The sequence below is a fragment of the Erpetoichthys calabaricus genome, chromosome 1 (assembly GCF_900747795.2).
Source record: "Erpetoichthys calabaricus chromosome 1, fErpCal1.3, whole genome shotgun sequence".
Taxonomy (NCBI): domain Eukaryota; kingdom Metazoa; phylum Chordata; class Cladistia; order Polypteriformes; family Polypteridae; genus Erpetoichthys; species Erpetoichthys calabaricus.
This window is the reverse complement of record NC_041394.2, coordinates 70,152,175-70,173,202: the sequence shown is the minus strand read 5'-3', so window position 1 is coordinate 70,173,202 and position 21,028 is coordinate 70,152,175. Positions and strand designations below refer to the sequence as shown.

Sequence of the window (21,028 nt, the reverse complement as noted above, 5' to 3'; positions counted from 1 at the left end):
GAGGAAGAGCTGTCATATTTGTCGTCAATGTAAGTACACGCATGTGACGCCACAAAAGGTTGCTTGTTAATGCAACTGGCGACAGTAAGTGCTAGAGTTGGTGGTCAAGGCTCTGTCGTGCGTACCCCATGACGCGGGAGGAGGGTTAGAGTTGGCGGGCAGGGCTCTGTCTTGTGTGCATGCATATCCCATGGTCAGGTGACTTGGTGGATTATATATAGAAAAGCAGCCGGAACCGAAAAGAACAATGAAAAGTCAACATGGCTCAGAGGTGCATGTGGACTGTAGCAGAGACGAGAGCAACTGAGGCAGTGTTTGGTGAGGTGCTGCGTGCCGCGAGAGCGAGGGTGGACTTGGGAGGAGAGTTAGAGTTGGGCTCTGTCGTGCGTATCCCATGGTCTTAAGAGTTGGTGGGCGGGGCTATGTGAGTTGGCGGGTGTGGCTCTGTCGTGCATATCCCATGGTCTCTGTCTTGCGTGCCATGGTCGGCTGCTTAGTGAATTGTTGGTGGGCGGGACTCTGTCTTGCATGCGTCTTGCTTGCCATGGACTTAGTGAATTATATATATAGATGATAAAAGCAAGATTAGGAAGTAAAACATTTTAAAGACTTCTGTATAATAGGAGAATTTAATTTTAATGATACCTGGCCATCTGTTTTTCTGAATCTGCTTTATGCATCAGAACTTCACATAAAAACTACACATAATCCAGGCAGCAGTAGGAATAAGGTAATCAGCTGAAGCAACTCTATACCACATTCCCTTATACTGTATATGAGACATTACAGAGTCTCATATTAGCCTGACTCTATATCTTTAGACTGTGGCAAAAATAGACACTCTGAAGGAAAGCACATTAACATGTGAAAGAATATGGAAGCTCAATAAAACACTATGACATATAAAGTGATACAAAGCTTTTTCAAAATATACATAAAAAATAAAGGGGCTACAAACCTGCACGAGGGCCACACAGTAAAAATCGTTTAACTTGTGTTAAAATGTAAGCATCAATTATATGAAACTAATAATATGAGTAAATGTTGTGTTTATACTTTCTTACACAATGACATGGTGGCCCAGTGTTAGTGATGTTGCCTCAAAGATGAAGGAGGATCAAGGAAGTACTGTGTACAAGTTAAGTGGATAGACTACATATAATTTGAAAGTTCGACCCATGTTTGTGTAGATTTTGTTTAGGTACTCCAGATTTCTCCCACATACCAACAGATGTGGATGTTAGGTTTATTGGAGTGTACATGTCAGTTTGGTATCTTATCCAGGGCTGGTTCTTGTTTTGTTTCTGTTTCTGGCATCATAGGCAAAGGCTTCCTTAAAATTTTAAATCTTGGGTGAGCAATGCTGGTCCTGGATGGCTGCAGTGACAGCGGGTTTTTGTCCCACCCAATTATCTATTGGGAAATCAATTATTGCTGGTGAAGCACCTATTGCTCAAGCAACATTTTTATATTTCATTTTAGTCATCTCAGTTATTAAGAGGCCCCACTCTTAATTGCTTATTTTAGTCTTAAACAGCTCATTCGCAGTTTTTGTTTGCTCCTTATTAGCACTAAGATGCATTTCTATATTACTAAACCACAGTTAATATATGCACGGTGGATGCAACGAGGCGCATGCGCACTGCGGCCTTGGTGCCCGCCCCAGAGTCCAGAGTCAAATGCAGCGGCTTTCCAAAACACGGCGGCTTCCCAGAGTCAGTAGGTGGCGCCCAAATAACACAACGTTCTGCGCCGTGGCGCCCGCCCCAGAGTCAAATGCAGCGGCTTCCCAAAATGTGGCGGCTTCCCAGAGTCAGTAGGTGGGGCCCGAACAACACAACCTCTGAGCGCCCAAACAACACAACCTGTACAATCAAACGCAGCGGCATCCCAAAACGCAGCGGCTTCCCAGAGTCAGTAGGTGGCGCCCAAACAACACAACCTGTGAGCTACACTTGCTCTAATCCACTGTGCCAGTAATATAGATCATATAACGGTCACAGACTCTAATCCAGCGGCTTCCCAGACTCAGTGGCTGGCACACAAACACCACAACCTGTAAACCAAACTTGCTGTGCTCCACTCTGCCAGCAGTTGGTGTCAGCAAAGGCAACGGAATCACGTCTCCACAAAACGAAACTGCTTTAGTACAGATATGCTTATTTAATTAAAAGACATTTCCCCAGATGCACCCACCCTCCATGATATGTCATCCATCCAAATATCGGATGGAACAGAAACTGATTGCCATTCTTGGATTTCCGATTCGCTAGTGAATCGCGGGCTTACTTGTGATACCAGAACCAGCAGTTTTCATTCTAACTTGGTCCCATTTACACCTGTGTATATTCACCATGAACTATCTGATTTAATAAAATATCTGGAAGGAAACCGTAGAAAGAAAAGTGAAGTACTCATTTGTTTTAGGGTTCAAATTATTTGGATGATATCCTTGAAAATGAAAAAAAATATGATATAAGAATGACCTGACATTGCAGAGGTAAAGCATAAGCAAGCCATGAAATTAAGTAAGATCTCTTATTGGCAATGAATGGTTTCTATATAAGAAACTGGGTTGGAGCAAAAACGTGAGCCACTGTGGACCTCTACTCCTGCTTTAAAGAAAACATCAGATTCAGAAAGATGGGGGGATGGATGCTCCTGTATACATGTGGTGTGGCAGATGGCTGGGGTCGTTGCCTGGCTAGGATGCCTTTATTATGGAAGGATCGGGAGAAAAGCAATACCTCCCCCGGAACATGAGAGGGCAGCCCCACTGGATTGCATCGGGGCCACGGGCTTGGAGCTTAGAAGCTCAACCCTATGGAAGCCCATGGCCACCACCAGGGGGCCCCTTGACAGTATCAGAGCCCTGGAATGTAGCACTCCCACCACACTCGGAAGTGTTGCTAGAAGAGGATCCAGGTCCATCTGGAGTACTTCCGGGTGCCCATGCAATACTTCCACCACACCCGGTAGTACTGCCAGAAGTTAAATAAAGAGCACCTGGAGCACTTCTGGGTGCAATATAAAAGAAGCTGCCTCACTCCATTCAAGAGCCGGAGTCGGGAGGTGGAGGACAAAGCTTGCGAGGAGAGGGGTGGAGGCAGCAGAAGATTGAAGGAAAAGAAAGACAGAAAGAAAAAGAAAGAAGGGACAGGGCAATATTTGTGGCTGATCTGTGCACTAAGCAGTGCTGTAAAAGGCAAGAAAGGATAATAAAAGTGTGTGTACTTGCACCTGTGTGGTCTATGCCTGTCTGTGTTGGGGCTCATTTGCCACAATAATTAATTGAGGGGCTCCTGCCAGCAGACAGCCAGGAGTCCTATCTGGGATGCCATTGCATAGTAACCTGGACACACTCAGAAGTGCTGTCAGAAGAGGATTCGGGTCCACCTGGAGAACTTCAGGGTGCCCATGCAGCACTTCCACCACACTCAGGAGTACTGCGGGATGTTAATTGAAGAGCACTTGGAGCACTTCCGGGTGCAATATAAAAGAAGCTGCCTCACTCCATTCAGGGGGCCAGAGTTAGGAGGAAGACGACAAAGCCTGAGGAGGAGTGGAGGTGGATGGACTGGCGGCAGAAAAGGAACTGTTGTATTGTGGTGCTGGTGGCATGTGCACTTTAAAACTGTAAATAAATGTGTGCTGGGTGAAAAACATGTCTCCTGTCTGTCTGTGTCCAGGTTGGCTTTCACAGTGGATAAAGTCATTATTTTAAAACTAGGGGGCTCCGCCCCCTGCTCGCTTCGCTCGCCAACCCCTGGTGTTGGGGCATGACAAAGAGTGAGATGTATGAATTAGATATAGAATAGTGTGCAGGTTTGGATGATGCCTATAGAAATAAAAAATAGAGTGTTTGGCATAGAGTAATGTTTTATTGGAATATTTCTTTGTATACAACATTAGTAGTAAAGATGGTGTCTTGTCCTTGAATGAGTCTTCCTTGGCATGGATCATTTATAACTTTAACTTTAACGTCAGATGAACGTCGAACACGTGAGAAGGTAACATAAAGTTGTCCATGTCCAAAAACGGGCTCAGAGAGGTAGATGCCAACCTTGTCCATGGTTTGTCCTTGTGATTTGTTGATGGTCATGGCAAATGCAGGTTTAATGGTGAACTGTCGGCGTTTCAATGTAAGAGGTAATTCTAGGTCAGAACTCGTAAGGTCAATTCTAGGATAACGATGGGAAGATTGTATCGTCTTGGATCTTGTTCTTTGTCCTTTATCAAGACTAAAGCAATTGTAGTTGCTGCTATACCTTCTGCATTTGCTTTTGTATTGGCCTCCTTTTCAACTTTATGTAGCATTTTTATAGACTTAGCTAATGGGTGATTGTTTATGACATGAGTGATGTTTCTCATTATAAGCTCTGTGCATTGTTTGTTTTCAGGCAGGTTCATTCGTTGATAGATTGCCTCATCTGGATCTAGGATGTAGATTTGTGCATATTTGCGTTGTTGATTTGTTTCAGGGTGCACTGTTCCAATGCGATGCAATATTTGTCCACATATGCGAAAGCAGTATGGGCCATTGCCTTTTGGTGGCCTGATATGTACTCCGGTAGATGCAAAAGCAAATGAACTATTGTAGGATCTAATGCAGTTCATAAAGTTTTTACTTTCAGGCACATCGTTAGTTAGAAGCTTCTGTAGATATTCAGGATATGAATGTAAAGGAGGCTGTCTAATCTGCCCCTTTTGACAACAACGTGTAAATTCATTATTTGTATTGCCAGTTGTTTCTTCTGGGAAGTTAAGTGAATGACAATGATTGCAAATGACATTCATTAATCCCAATGAATTTTCCTCAATAGTGGACTCATTATTGAAGGCGTTGTCAGCCAACTGGCGTAAGCGTTTAGCAGGTGTCTGGCGTTGATGTCCGCGACGGGCATGTTTTGCTTGTGGCGTTTGAGTGCCGCGCTGTTGCATGTCCATTATTTGTGGCGCGCTATTTTGGAGTTTTAATTGATTCACCTCCGCTTTGCGAAAAGTCCGTTTCAGTCTACGTCGTACATTGTTTGTATCGAGCCTTGTCCGTTTTTGTATGTCGGTCAGTTGAGCTTTCTGCTTTTGGAGTCTTGCTTGCTTGTTTTCTGGCAGTTCATATGCGCGTTGTACACGTCTGCGTTCATTTATTCTGTCTCCTCGCTCCCTTTTTTGTATGTCTGCGACGCGAGCTCTTTCGGTTTGAAATCGTGCTTGTTTCGATGCAGCACTTTGAGACGCGCGCTGTATGCGTCTACGTTCATTGTGTCTGTCCATTTGGGCACGTCTCTGTAACGGGGTTACTTGAGCTTTGCGTTTTTTGATCCGAGACATTTTTTCTCCCGGAGTTTTGGAAGCACGTTGTATGCGCCGCCGTTTATTTTGTTGTTTCATTCGTGTTCGTGTGTTTAGTCCCGTTATCCGATCCGAATCGTTTTGTACCCGTGACCGTGTATTCATGACCTGTTTGTTCCTCAGCATGCGAAATATGGATAAGTAATAAGGAGGATCGCACTCACTGTTAATATGTAGCCTTTTCTGCAGTTGAACGGTTAATAGTGCTTTATTGTAAGGAGATCCACCTATGCTGACACCTATGCTGCCTAGTGTGAAGGTGTTGAGATGACGTATGTTTAATATGGACGTTTCCTTTAGAAATGTGGCTTTGGGTGTCACTTCTTATTGATGTGTGTGTGAGGATTGTTGTTGCGCGAGCGTCTTCTTTCTTTTTGTGTTCCAGGGGCTTGTTGAATCCCCCTCTTTGTGTGTGTCCCGTCCGTTGCTTGTAGGGTGTGTGGGGTGGTTTTGTGTTCTTTTTTTTTGTGTTCCAGGGGCTTGTTGAATCCCCCTCTTGGTGTGTGTCCCGTCCGGTGCCTGTGGGGGGGGTGCCTTGCTGTTGTGCGCGAGCGTCTTCTTTTTTTTTGTGTGCTAGTTTCGTGTGCAATGGGTTTCGTGCGGCGCTGTGCGGCGCCTGCGTTTAACTACTTTTTTCTGTGCCTTTTCCTTTTTTCTGTGCTCGCGGCGCCTCATTTCTTTGACTCCTTTTTTCTGTGCTCACTCCTTTTTTCTGTGGTCTTGTCCGCCTCTCGCGGCCCCTCATCCGCCTCTCGCGGCCCCTCATTTCTTGGGGCGCCTGCGCAGTACGTCTTTTTGCGGCTACGGCCCATGGCCGGATGTCCCTGCATCCATCCGGTTTAGCATTCTCGGTTAGTAATATGGATGTGATTGTATTTAAGTTCTAATTAAAAAAAAACACACACCAGAAATCTTAATACTTCTTTGTTAACAGACCATGGTAGGGGGTGGTCTAAATATTTGAACTTGAAAGGAGTATTCTAAGGTGGTCATTTTGTAAGTGCCAAAGTTTAGTTCCTATGTATTAAAATATGAGAAATGCAATTTTGAAGCATTTGTAGTTTATAATGTTTACTTCTTTCTTCAGAACTAAGTTGACATGGATGCCAAAAGCTGATAAATCAGGTATTATGATATCCCGAATTTTTAACATTGCAGAACATTATGCCTTTGGAGACTGATTAACTCCTAGTGAATGGTTAACCAGAACATTCCACTTCTTACAGTATGCTACAGTGAACAGATTAGCTACAGGATTCTTTTGTGGCACTAGTATCTTTTTTTAAAGATGACTCAAAGTCTGGCTGGTCATTGACACTGATGACAAAAGGATATGTTGCCACCGTGGAGCCAATCGTAATGAACAGCTGAAAAGTGACAGTGTATGAATTAGAAGAAATGTTATGGATAAGATAAAAGTCATTTGAATCCCTCCTTCATAAACAATCAGAAATGAGCAGGATTTGTGCATATAGAGTTCTCAGAATAATGACTCCTGAAATGAAGCAACATTGCATCCAATAGATAGATAGAGATAGATAGATAGATACTTTATTAATCCCAATGGGAAACTCACCTTCTCCAGCAGCAGTATACTGATACAATAAATAATATTAAATTAAAGAATGATAATAATGCAGGTGAAAAACAGACAATACTATAATGTTAAATGTTAACGTTTACCCCCCCGGGTGGAACTGAAGAGTTGCATAGTTTGGGGGAGGAATGATCTCCTCAGTCTGTCAGTGGAGCAGGACAGTGACAGCAGTCTGTCGCTGAAGCTGCTCCTCTGTCTGGAGATGATACTATTTAGTGGATGCAGTGGATTCTCCATAATTGATAGGAGCCTGTTGAGTGCCCTTCGCTCTGCCACAGATGTTAAACTGTCCTGCTCCATGCCAACAATAGAGCCTGCCTTCCTTACCAGTTTGTCCAGGCGTGAGGCGTCTTTCCTATTAATGCTGCCTCCCCAGCACACCACCGCGTAGAACAGGGCGCTCGCCACAACCGTCTAATAGAACATCTGCAGCATCTTATTGTAGATGTTGAAGGACGCCAACCTTCTAAGGAAGTATAGTCGGCTCTGTCCTTTCTTGCACAGCGCATCAGTATTGGCAGTCCAGTCTAATTTATCATCCAGCTGCACTCCCAGGTATTTATAGGTCTGCACCATCTGCACACAGTCACCTTTGATGATCACGGGGTCTATGAGGGGTCTGGGCCTCCTAAAATCCACCACCAGCTCCTTGGTTTTGCTGGTGTTCATTTGTAGGTGGTTTGAGTCGCACCATTTAACAAAGTCATTGATTAGGTCTCTACACTCATCCTCCAGCCCATTCCTGATGCAGCCCACGATAGCAGTGTCGTCAGCGAACTTTTGCACATGGCAGGACTCTGAGTTGTATTGGAAGTCCGATGTATATAGGCTGAACAGGACCGGAGAAAGTACAGTCCTATATATTATATTATATTATATATTATATATATTATAATATTCCAAGAAGGAACATAACGTAATAAATTCAAACTGATAAATGTATCAAATAATTATCACCTGGGGCCTCATGTATAACGCCGTGCGTAGAACTCACACTATAACATGGCGTAAGCACAAAAGCGGGATTGTGCGTACGCACAGAAAAATCCAGATGCAGGAATCTGTGCGCACGCAAAATTTCACGTTCTTCCACTACATAAATCCCGATCAGCGTGAAAAGTAACGCACGTGCACGCGCCTTCTGTCCCGCCCCAACTCCTCCCAGAATTATGCCTCTTTGAATATGCAAATCAATATAAATAGCCTTCTGTGAAAAGACAATGGGAAAAGCACAGGGGAAAATATAAGAATTTCAGCAAATACCAAGTGGAGGCAAAGAAAAAACGTACTATTTGTTGGTTTAAACAGTGGTATAATCAACAAAAGAAAGTTGATCGAGTGACAGAGTGTCGGAAAAATTCGAAAGATCAAATTCACAAAGTCGCACAGTGCCCGAAATAAAACAGAAATCACATATCAAAGTCGCCGTGAAAAGGCAAGTCGTAGCCCACCGTCTGAGTGTCATATGAAAGCGTATTAGGGTACAAACAAAAAACATAGGCACACAGTGGGAAAAAAGCACGAAATGTCAATTTTAATCTCGAAATTTCCACTTTAATCATGTAGTTTATTTTGCCATTAAAGTAGAACATCATAAACTTCATCTTAAAATCGTTTATTTTACTAGTTTCTCAAGTAGCATGTTAAATGCTTTGTTCTGTGTTTGATCTTCTATGTGCTCTATGTGTGTGAATCACTACGTGCTTCCGTTCTTTCTCTTTCTCCGACAGGACACAGAATGCATTACATTTGAGATATTTCAGCTCTCTGAATAATTAAAATACTGAGATGTATACGTGATATCATTTTCATGATGATAGGAATGAAAGCATGTTATTAAACATGGGAACACGGTGGCGCAGTGATTGTTCATATCTCACGCAAGAGGCTTGCTGCGCCATGTGCGACCTTCGATGAAATAATTTATTACAGAAGTACTGTCTCTTTCAAACGTACTAACCTCCAATTCCTGTCCATACTTTTCTTTCTCCAATCGCCACACAATCAGCTCTGTAATAGACTTTAAGCCATTTGTAAGCTTAGAACGCCGATTCTTCAAAACTTTTAAGGAACATTGAAATATCTTCGTAGTACATGTTTAATTATTCTATTCGTCTGTCCTTCCAGTGTCGCGTCAGCACCAGCAAGAATACAGCGCAAGGCAGGAGCTATCCTTGAACTAGCTATACGCTGCTGCACCGTGTCCTCACATGTTTAATTATTAACAATAAAGATTATTTAAATGAAGTTAAAGTTTTATCTGTATACTATAAGCAACATATTTTGCTGCATTTCATCTTAAAAATGATATTGTCATCATACGCGCTTTATAAAGTAGCACAGGTTGTGCAATATTATAACTGTAGTGTAAGTTTACAGTGAGGTGATTGTACTTTTAAGTACAAACAGTTCTACAAGGAGCACTTGGACTGATTGAGTGCGTTTATAGTTCTTGGGATGAAACTGTTTCTGAAACGCGAGGTCCGTACAGGAAAAGCTTTGACGCTTTTTGCTGTGGTTGAGGTAGTGTGTACTTGAAACTGTATACCGATAATTCTCTTTCCAATCATCTGCTGCTGTGATTCACACTCAGATACAGTGATATAAATACTCTTGAGTGGTGCAGTGAGAGTAATATGGAAAAAGATGATCCGCAGTGGCAGCCCTTAACGGGAGCAGCAAAAAGAAGAACAAGATGCAGTGAGCGTAACAACGCTAAAGCAGTTATGGTATTTGGAATACTATGGCTATTCCCTGGCTCATTATATTGCTACAGGTTAATTACAATCAGATGCATTACACTAATAAACAATATGCAGTTAATTTCAGTGTATTTATAAAGCCGCGTCTGGAATGTGGAGCTAAGAAAGAAAGGATGAGCACACAGGAACAGTAGTTTCACCATTCTGTGGACCATTATATTGTTACAGGTTAATTATAATCAGATGCATTAAATTTATGAACGATATGCGGTTAATTTCAGTGTATTTGATAAAGCCGCTGCCGTGGATGTGGATCTAAGAAAGGATAACCATACAGGAACAGTAGCACTGCTTTGACGCTGGGTGCTGCCAGTCTGCAAAACCGAGCGGAGAAATTGCGTACGCCAAGGTATGAGTTACCGTGGAAATGTGCGTGGCTTTACGCCAAGTTTAGGTTTTATACATCGCGATTTGAGCGTGGAAAGGTTCGTACGCAACATTTCTGTGCGTACGCACCGTTTATACATGAGGCCCCTGGATATTAAAGGTGCATATATCAATAAGACCCAAAGTCCATAAAATGATTGAAACAATTTTAAGCATAGTGATTCTCCATTAGCTAACCTAACTTGCTTGATGGACTGAATCATCCCCTTTGTTTTGTTTAATTGTTTTGTTTTTTGTTTTGCAATTTAAATAATAGCATGAATACAAACATTGTGTATATATATATATATATATATATATATATATATATATATATATATATATATTATACACACAATTAAAAACATGCTTCTCCAATTTTAATTCACAGTGAGGTGGTTCCCTACCCTGACAGAAATTAAGTCAGGACAGGAGAGATTGATAGTCCAGTACAGGAACACTCAAGCAGACTTATACTGTATATCAGGTCAATTTTGAGTTGCCCGCTAACTTAATGTACACTTCTTTGGGATGCAGAAGTAAAACTGTAGGTCTCCAGAGGTGTATCAGGTGACTATTCAGTCTCTACACAGCAGTTCTTGGGTTGAACTATGAATCCAGCACACTGTAACTGTAAGGAAGTACAGTTAACCAGCTACTCTAAAATGCATACAGTAAATAAATATACTGCTACAAAAGTCAACTGGAGCAAAAAATAAAATAAAATAGAAAATAGGTAATATTTCTTAAAGTCTTCAGCCACTATTGGTGTTTACTACCTGGAACACACCATACCTGGGAAAATTAAAGACAAATCGATAGAGATAACAAACTGAATAAACACATCTAGGCACAAGACCCTGTACTACTTGATAAAAACAATTATAGGAAAGAAGATTATTACTGAAAAAAATGTATTTATGTTGTACGGTATGTAATTAGGGCGGCACGGTGGCGCAGTGGGTAGTGCTGCTGCCTCGCAGTTGGGAGACCTGGGGACCCGGGTTCGCTTCCCGGGTCCTCCCTGCGTGGAGTTTGCATGTTCTCCCCGTGTCTGCGTGGGTTTCCTCCAGGCGCTCTGGTTTCCTCCCACAGTCCAAAGACATGCAGGTTAGGTGGATTGGCGATTCTAAATTGGCCCTAGTGTGTGCTTGGTGTGTTTGTGTGTGTCCTGCGGTGGGTTGGCACCCTGCCCAGGATTGGTTCCCTGACTTGTGCCCTGTGTTGGCTGGGATTGGCTCCAGCAGACCCCCGTGACCCTGTGTTTGGATTCAGCAGGTTGGAAAATGGATGGATGAATGGTATGTAATTATACACAACACAGGTATGAACTAGTTAAAGTATTCTCCCATTACAATATTTTAAAATGTCAATGGTAATAGGTTTTAATCTCTTCTACAGATTAATAATTTCCTAAAGCATACCCAATCGATATTTAGACATATTTCAAAATGAATTCCAGAAATCTTAAAATGCAGTTCAGCATTTCAGATATCAGAAACTCAATTCAATGTATCTCAAAAAATTTCCATTATACTGTCACAGATCTGCAATACCATTTGAATTATATGAAATGCATTTTAAGAAATATAAAATTAATTTACGGACTTCTAAAAAATCCCTTCTGTTGAATTGCACATGCTTTCAAAGGACTTTGCTGTATGAGTTACTCTGAGATATCTTGAAATGCATTTCAATGCATTCAAAATGGACGGGAAGGTATTTTTAGATCTAACGAACCCCATTGTAGGTCTATTTAATCGTGTGACATATTGGTTAAGGCTTTAAACTCTGAGATTGTGGTTCAAATCCTGCTACTGACACCGTGTGACCATGACCACCTGCCTGACTGAAAAAACACAAAAAAGAATTGTAACTGTACCCCAAATGTTTAAGTCTCCTTGGATAAAGGAATCGCACAAATAAGTAAATGTAATATTTTACATATGTGAAAATGATATTCAGATGTCTTGAAATAATAGGCTACATTATGAGGTATTTCTAAATGTTACTTTGACGAGCCATAGTTTCCCTGTATTACTGAAATGTTACGTGAGCACATTTCCTACAACAATGTCGCTTGGATCTAAATGTCTATGTTGTATTTTTTAAGATTTGCAGATGTGAAATTATCATTTTCGGCCTTCATTTTATTATCAGAACTTCCTGTTTAATAAAAATAAAAAGCGATATTGTAATGATTTGTCAGGGTTACAAAAATGCAATTCACGCCAAAAGTCATGTATTTACGACGTTCACTTGAATTAGTTAAAAGTATGCAAGTGCTATATATTTATGTTGTATCTGGCCTAATTTATATAACTATAAAAATAATTTAAATGCAGTTACGTTTTGTAATTATTGCACAAGAATAAGGACTCTCATTGCTCTTGTGTATACCGATTAAGCAATTAAGAAGGAGGGTTAATCTGATGCCTCTGCGCGCTTGCGCACTTCTACAACCTAGACCACTCTCTCTCCCGCAACATGCACATGCGCAGTGGATGTAGTAGGACTGGGAGCCATGCTGACATTAACCCGAATCGGAGCCTAAAGGGGGGAGTACCACGGAAACAGTCAGGTCCTTTGGAAACTCGAGGAATTGTAACCAAACTAACATCATTCGATGGATACTTACCAGAAAAACCCACGTTCATGCAGAATTTTCAGCAAGACGTCGTTTTTACCGTCGAAAAATCATCTTTTATTTGAAGACGTATCACGTGATGCTGGTTGACCAATCCACGCGATGCTGACGTTTCTGGAAAATGTTCTTTGTTGTATTTTGGAGGAATAATCTTACTTTTTTCACCTCGAAAAGTGAGCTTTTGTATTTGACAATCGTTGTGGAGACAAAAACGAGTAAATGGTAGTGATAAATGTGCAATTTAATGTTACAGGTGAGATATTTTTATATTTATTCTTTGTACTCCGTCGTGTCTTCGTGTCACATGGTTTATTCTATCCAATGGGGGTCGACTTGAACGTGATCGCCACGACGAAGAAAATGGCTTTGAAATGTTACTCAGATCTACTACAACATATGGCCAAAAGCTAATAAAGTGTATCGTAACATGGAGAATCAAGGTGACATAGTCCAAGTAAATAATGGCCTGTTTCAGGCTAACAAAGAGATGGTATTTGATGGAGAAGAAAAATGACCCAAGTTATAAAAATCACCTTTTATTTTAATTAACGGCTGTATATTCTGAGAGTCTGTCTAAATGTGTCACTGTAATTGCACGTAAATGAATATGCCATGATAATTTTGCAAGGTTATATAAACAAGGGTACTTTTGTCTGCTCCTAGGTTTTACACTAGGGTTTCTGGAAACTTCCGCCTTCTGGATCCATTTAAAAACAGAAATAATGCTGTTGCTCTTATTAAATAATTATAATTTTAGGAGTTCCCTTTTGTTGCAGTTTTAAATGGTCAAATGACACTATAGAAATAGGAAAAAATAAAAATTATTAAGTAACTCTTATTTATATCGGCGAATAATATTCCCTTCTCTAACGAAGAATTGTCGTGGGATAGTATGCTTAAAAGAGTTAAAATAACAAAAAAAGAAAAGATTTCAAGTAATGGGAAAAATGCTGTGTCATTGTAATGGCTATGGCCGCTGGAAAGGCTTTCTTATCCCCATTCTTGCAAAGTAAAACCAACAAAATACAATTTTGTATAACTGTGATACTCATCGTTTCGTCACAAGGCATTTATTCTCTTTTTTGAAAGTTTGTTGTTCATGTTACGGTAATGTAGCTCTTCCCTATAACAGCCCTTGGGTGCAAATACATTTTGTAGGCCGCTGTAGACTTGCATCATTAATCGCGATACAAAAATATTTTGTCGCCTCAATTGGGGCGAATACTGCCTTCGTTTAAATTAAGCCAAATTCATTTCTAGACCTTGATGTTTCTTCTACCTGCTTGGTGTTTGCTACTGAGCACAATAGATTGTAATGCAGATCAACCAGTTTGTGATGTGAGGGATTTTTAATAAGCGACAAAGATAATTCGATGGCAAGTTAGAGAGTCGTTTTCGGCTGGCAGAGTCGCAGTTGTAACGTTACACATGTTAAACCAACTGTGGTTTATGTCACGCGTCTGTACTGTGTGAGGTTTTAACCTTTCGTAAATGTTATTGCTTTTTCCCCTCTCTCTGGGTTTGTTTTTGGTGTAATTAAGTGTATTTTTAGGACATTCCACTTGAAACTCCAAAATGGCGACTTCTTTCTTCGAAGAAAAGGACAGACTGCAGATAAAAACGACCACGCCGCTAGGAAACTGGAGTTCTGAAGCAACCGATCTATTCGCGTGACTGCCGGCAGTAACCAATCACGTGTATACGAATTGCACAAGCCATCCGCGCACGGGACTTCGCAGCCAATCGAAGTGAACGTTTTCGCATAATTAACGTAATGGCTCTGACTAAGCTACAAGAGAGGCGTGTCTGTGCGGGGTGGGATAGCCCTTGTTAATTGACTGCTAGAGGAACCAAACGTCTTGCGAGCGATTGTGTTCAGTGCTGCTACGAAAGTAAGAAAGGCGGTCTACGGCGACTAATAGCTTGTGGAGATTGTTAAATGGGCCGGCTACTTAGTGAAGAGGCGGTGCTTTTTTGATGGCGCTTTTTACCAGCTTATGAGCTTGCGACGGAGTGCTACAGGCGGGCCAACCTCGCCCAATCAAAGCTGAAAGTGGGTTTATAAACAGAGGGGTGGAGGGAGTGAGGCGCCATTTCGCTGAAGCGGAGACAAGGAGGAGGCGAGGAGCGAAGGGACGAAACAGAAAGGGGATTCCGGTAGTGGACCGTGAGAGAATCCGGATCCATCCGAATGGAATCGGCTGCAAATTCCCTTATTGATAGGTATATATCAGGACTATAGACTTTGTACATTAGGTTTTCGAGGATATTACTGAAGTTTTACGATACATCACTTCAATGTTGAGCAGTTGAACTGGTGATGCTCAGTCTGGAAATACTTTCGGCAACGGAAGCAATATCATGCTGAATGTACCGTTATTTTCACTCGTAGAGTTTATTTTCTGAAAACATTTTCTTGTAAACTGTACACTGGAAATTGAGATTACACATGTCTTTGCTGCATAAAACGAAATTCGAATGCTCTAGGAGTATTCGTGATGCCGCCATCTTCCGTTGGATTGATAATTTCTCAGGCCGATTGGTTTGTAACAGCATTTGATAACTGCAAACGTGAAATTGGAAATGCATTTGGCAGTGTTTTTAAACTGTATGTTAACAGTCCAAGTACCCTACCTTGTAAGTTACGGTTTCCTTGAGGTAGAAATCTGAGGTGTCTAAACCCCATACTATGTCGTTCGCCTGATTAGGCGTTATTTTTGAGCTTTTTTTGTTTTGAGCATTGTCAAAAGTGTTAATTGGACCATTTTGTTCTACAGGCCCCCTGTCGAAGTAACGATTACAGTGGCTCTGCGTAGAGTTGGACACTACAGTTTTAAATTTTAACAGCGCGACAGCCGGTGCACATTGATATACCGCTGTGTCTGACTCGATTGCTAGAATTTACGTCAGAGACTTTTAACCTTTATCTATTTAGGTTCAGTTCTAATCATATTGTTAATTGTACTTTGTTGCCCGCCTTGTTCCCTTCTTGTACATTGCTTCTTTACAGTAGTTGGATATTACCTTCAGTAGTAGTTACAACGTTTTGTGATTCTCATTTTACAGAATGCTGGTTCTGGCTGTACATGTGCTGAGATGGTAGAGAGACGCAGTAATCTTGAAAATTTTAATTTTTTAAAATTTGGAATTACTGTAATATCCATATCTGTGTTTGTGTTCTTCGTTCCCCGTAGGCCTTAAAGCACAGAAGTTTATTGTGCAACTACGCTTCTGCAATGGTTTTGTAGTAGACACCAGCGACCTAGTCTCCCCTTATTTCCTTAGCCCATTTTAAAAAAAAAAAAAAAAAAAAACCCTTGCTTTTGTCTTTTTGGTTATTTTACATATTTCGGAGTGAAAGGGTAGTGTTTCTATGCAGTCGTTTGTGCGTAACTGAATAGGAACTTAGTTGAAAATGTACAGACGTTTTTGTATTTTTACTTACACGAATATGCAAACTGAACATCTTTTGGCCTAGGTGTACTCCTTAGGGTGTTGTTCGGAACGGTAATGAAAATGATTTGCATCTTCCGTAAACCCTCTCTTTTCTATTCACGTGTGCATGCCTTGTTAAAGTTGCATGCTGCCTAGTTTTAGAAGGCCACATCGCTAAAGATCGTGTGGTGCTTGTAAGCAAGTGGTTTATTGTCGGTAGGAGCTCGTTTCCAAGACTTACCATATTAAAGTATTTTTGGGTGATCAAGCCTAACGATTGAAATTGCATGGTTGACACGTGTAAAAGGTTAAAGTGGATATTTTCTTGTTTCCTCAAGCGGCCCCTTTTTGTGTGGTTACTATGACTACCGCGGCTTGCCTGTTCCTGGTGTTGGAATCGTTTTTGACAATTAAGATTAAATTCGGACATTGGAGCCCTTCATTTAGTATTAAGTAACAAGCAGTAATTTGATAGTACTATGATTGTGAATTTTGTATTTGTCAGATATTTGAATATTAGGTCCTCGAATAAATCGGTGTTTCTGCATCCTGCACAATAACAGCAGGCGGATGTAAACAAAGATTGCACAGAAATGCATTTATGTATAAACGGCGTGGTAACTATTTTCATTTTAAAGGGGGTGGATATGTATTTAAAAGTGCCCCATAAACGTTTTTGCCTGACATTTGCATAGCATCTTTCTACAGCAAAAGCAATCTTATAAATTTACAGCTACTGTAATACAGCATGGATGGTTGTCTTAAGTAGTTAGACTTTAGTCCAGAATCACTAAGCCAGTGATAGTTTGAATGTTGTTTTTCCTTACTTTGTGTTCACCATCTTTTTCTGTGTAATTTCTGCAGCTGCGTTTGTCTAAAAATGTAAGAGCCTTCTATTGATGATATACTATGCCAAAAAAGGCAAGTTTTTGAATTTAGCCATTGTTGCCAAGATTAAAATAAGTAGAAATTAAGCCGCGTGTTGCAGAATAGTATGAAAACACTATTTTACCCTTAGTAGAAAAGTTTTGAGTGAGCAGTGCCCCTGTAGGTAAAAGCTTTTATTTTGTGGTAAAGGTATTGCTTTCTTTAGCCCATTTGTAAAATGTTATTCAGTTATGGAGTCCTGTGTATTTTTTTTTTTTTCCTCTAAGTTCACTTAATCACTTTTTTATGTATTGACTTTCAGACTACCTGTTGAGGTGGGTAGTGCCACGTTTGGTGTGGGAGGTGTCATGGATGCTGGTCCCGGTAAGAGGATAAGGAAACCCTCTCAACTTTATGAAGGTTTTGAGAGTCCTACCATGCTCCATATAGCAGCACCCCAGACCATTCCACAGCCTCCTCAGCCTGAGGTGCGGAACCCAAATCGACCAGGGCGCCTCACAAATCAACTACAGTTCCTTCAAAAAGTCTTGATGAAGGCACTCTGGAGACATCATTTTGCTTGGCCATTTCATGAGCCAGTGGATGCTGTTCGACTTGGATTACCTGTAAGTAAAGTTGAAAGAAGTTGTACTGGAAGCTGAATTAGTTATGTTTAAGGGTTTCTTAACATGCTACTTAAAATGCATTTTGTAGTTTGACTTGGAACATGAGGTGAATTTATGTTGCAGGAATATGTTTTCATTAGAAGTAATGTATTTTATGTTTGGGTTCTAATTTTATATAACTAGAATATTTTAATCTTTGTTTTAAAAAAATCTTAATCATTCAAACTAACATAGTGGTAGTGTAAGCTAACTGCAGTTGTTGATAAAATGTATAGGTCAAAAATGTTATCTTAACTTTAGTGATTGGTGAATGTCTTGCAGAAATTCCCACGTTTATAATTAGACAAGGTTTATTTCCTTCTGTCTGTTGCTGCTTGAAAAGTTGACCTCAGATGTTTGATAATCTGTAGATGATTCCCCCACTTCTGTAAGTTATGAGTGAAATTCAGGTTAAATACTGTAAACTCTTAGTAGATGTCACCAAAAGCAAAATTTGCATATTTGTACCATAATTCTGTTTTTCAGACTTGTACTTGCTCTATATGATTCAAGAGCCTGTGTCACATTCATTCACTTGTCTGTATTTTTTACATGCAGTTTTGCTGGTATCCTTTTTGGGGGGGGGGGGGGGTGTTGTCACTTGCAGGATCTAAATTGACAATTCATTTTAGATACTGAAATGTTTTAAGATGAAAATCAGTCCTCAAAATATGTAATACTATGAGTTGGACTATTTTTTGAAATGCAGTGCATCCATAATTTCTGGTTCTTAAAATGAAGAATGTGGTGATACTGTTTTAAAAGTTTTCACTTCACACACAGTTCATTTTTTTTTTATTGTTTTGAGCTTAAGATAACAAAGGTTCAGTTGACTGCATTTTAAGTGTTTTGGTTGTATGATACTTGTATCAGTATTCATTAACTCCCAAGTTGCCCTTTTAATCACATCTTGGTTTTTGAGTGCTGCAGTTTATGTGCACTAAGGTGGTTTTTTTTTTGTTCTTTCAGTAAGTAAAGTTTTAATTGTTTTCATTTAAGCATATACTTCAAATTTTTAGACTTTCTTAAGGTCCTAATTCCATTCTCCCTCAGATCTGGAATCTGCCAAAACAAGACTAGAATCGTTCTCATCTTTATGCTTTTGCATAAAATGGTCATCTTGTTTAATTGCTTGATCAAGTTCTGGGTAGAAGGCTCAGTCAGCTGTTTTTCTACTTAAATCATCCATCACATGACTGAGGACAGCAGTAAGCAGCAGATTAAATATGTAGGTAAATATCTCATTACTGTTCAGTCTTTATTGCTAATTTTATTTTCTAATTCTAGTAACGTTAAAAGTGTGCTAGAGTAATGATTTGTCCTGAATTTTCTTTCCGCGACAGTTACCAAATAAATTGAGTTAGGTTTATATCTTCATATTTGTTAGGTTAAATAAATTAAAAGTATAACTAAAAAGCCAAGGGCTTGAAACGGGGAACAGGGAGACTTGATATAGAAGTTTTTATATTTTGCACCAACTTACCTTTACCAGTACACAGACATGCCTAGCTTAAAACTATAACTTTCTGTGTAAGTCGTAAGACAGAGTACTAAGCAGCAACGCTACACTACCCACCTCCTACAAGTGGTAGTATGGTCACAGTCCTCCAAAAATTGGCATTATGTCATGCAGCTTCAAAATCTCTCCAATCATGCTCTGTGATGTGATATTTTAATGTAAGTTAGTATAAAAGTAGTGTTTTTTTTTTTTATTATATATAAATAACAGAGAGACTTTGATAGAAATGTTGAACGACCGTGAGAAGCAGTTGTGGATGATAAGCTTAATCCTGCTTAAACTGAGCTAACTACTCGCATCAATTGACCAAAATCATCTTGTTTTATCTTATTGGCATAAACCAAAACCAGTATAGGTTGTGTGTAAAGTGAAAGTGTAATTTGTTTTGCTTATTTTAAGTAATAAAACATCCCTCTAACCTGTAAACCTTTTATTTTGATATAGTATATCATATCAGTAGACAACTAGTGGAATTGTTACAGAGAGAAGAGGACATCTGTTGTGAGGCCTGAACCGTGAAGAGCAGTAATGGTTGACAGTGCAATGATGTGACTAATCGGTAGTGAGTTGTAATTACTAATGCAGTAGTCAGAAGATATAATGAAGTGAATCCCTTTTTAAAGCAGTGGGATACATAGCCCTAATTTGTATATTTGAAAAAAAAAGCTTTGCATTAATCCTCTGGATGTAATGGTAAAGTCTATGGTTGTCCCTCCAACCAAACCATTTAACTGTAGGTGCCTAGTCTACAAACAGTGATGAAATGAGCAGCCCCATATATTCATTCCAAGTTGGCCAGATATTCATGTATTTCAGCTCTTAATGCCATGAATCAAATGGCAGACCACTTTATTGTTGCTAAATTTGGATTATTACATGTGCATAAACAAAGTAATCGGTGATGTAAGGAACCTTAAGAGAACAGGTTGTTCAGTGTTTTACTGCTTCACTATCTTGAAATTTTTCAACTGAAGATTGTCCTATTTTATTTCACAAAAGTATAAAGTTGATGAAGATGTTAGAGAATCTTGGAAATTTTAAAATATAAGGGGTTTGTGGCCTTTGAAAATTGAATTGTCCTATAAATATTATTCTTCAGTAAGTGTTCTCTAGGTAATGGTTCCTTCATATACTGATGCAAGCCAAAATATAACAACAATCCAGCAAATACAGGTTGAGTGTCCCTATTTCCAAAATGTCTGGAACCAGAAGTAGTTTGGGTTTTGGAATATTTGCATATAGATAATGTGATCTTGTGGGGGACACCTTTGATAGAGAGACATACAGGCAACCCAGCTAAATGATGGCTTGTGCCTATAATCGTATCACTAAGCTGTTGTGTATGTTGATGTGACAAACCATTTCAAATATTGAATGGGATATATAGACTGAGTTCCCCTTTAAAAGGAGACCATTATTGTGTATTTGCCCTGAACGGTTTTGTTTTTCATCAGTCTATATCTGCTACCTGTTGACACTTATCAGGGAACTGGCTGACAGGTCAGGAATATCTTGGCCAACCTCGTGCATTTCCCTGACCTCCAAAATGCAGAGGAGAGGTGCTGGTGTTATCATCCCTCTTCAAGGAGGACAAGCTCGTTAACTTTGTTGTATTGGTTAACGATGTGCAATGCTTCACAGGATACCCATCAATTGTGTGTAATTTCCTTGCAGGGCCACTCCTCTGCCTAGATCATCCATTATGTCATTGCTTCAGGCCACTCTACGCTTCACAAGGGACAAGCTGTTGAAGAATAAATACATTCTGAATTTGAATGTGAATAATGTGCACTTTTTGGCTTATGCATATTTTCATGT

The 21,028-nt window shown here is 40.1% G+C and overlaps 1 protein-coding gene across 12 annotated transcripts in view; it reads left to right on the top strand.

Annotated features, from left to right (window-relative positions):
* The first annotated feature begins 12,586 nt into the window (after positions 1 to 12,586).
* The window catches only part of brd2a (bromodomain containing 2a), a 185,754-nt gene continuing 177,312 nt past the window's right edge, over positions 12,587 to 21,028 (top strand). For 2 of the 12 annotated variants that reach the window (XM_051932934.1, XM_051932938.1), the window contains exons 1-2: positions 17,506 to 17,652; positions 18,745 to 18,919. In XM_051932934.1, coding sequence (XP_051788894.1) covers positions 18,884 to 18,919 — 36 coding nt within the window. In that variant the 5' untranslated portion in view covers positions 17,506 to 17,652; positions 18,745 to 18,883. Of the gene's footprint in view, positions 12,978 to 14,669; positions 14,948 to 17,348; positions 17,653 to 18,744; positions 18,924 to 21,028 lie in introns of those variants that run through there. The other 10 variants (XM_028825582.2, XM_051932953.1, XM_051932922.1 and 7 more) reach the window with 9 other exon arrangements.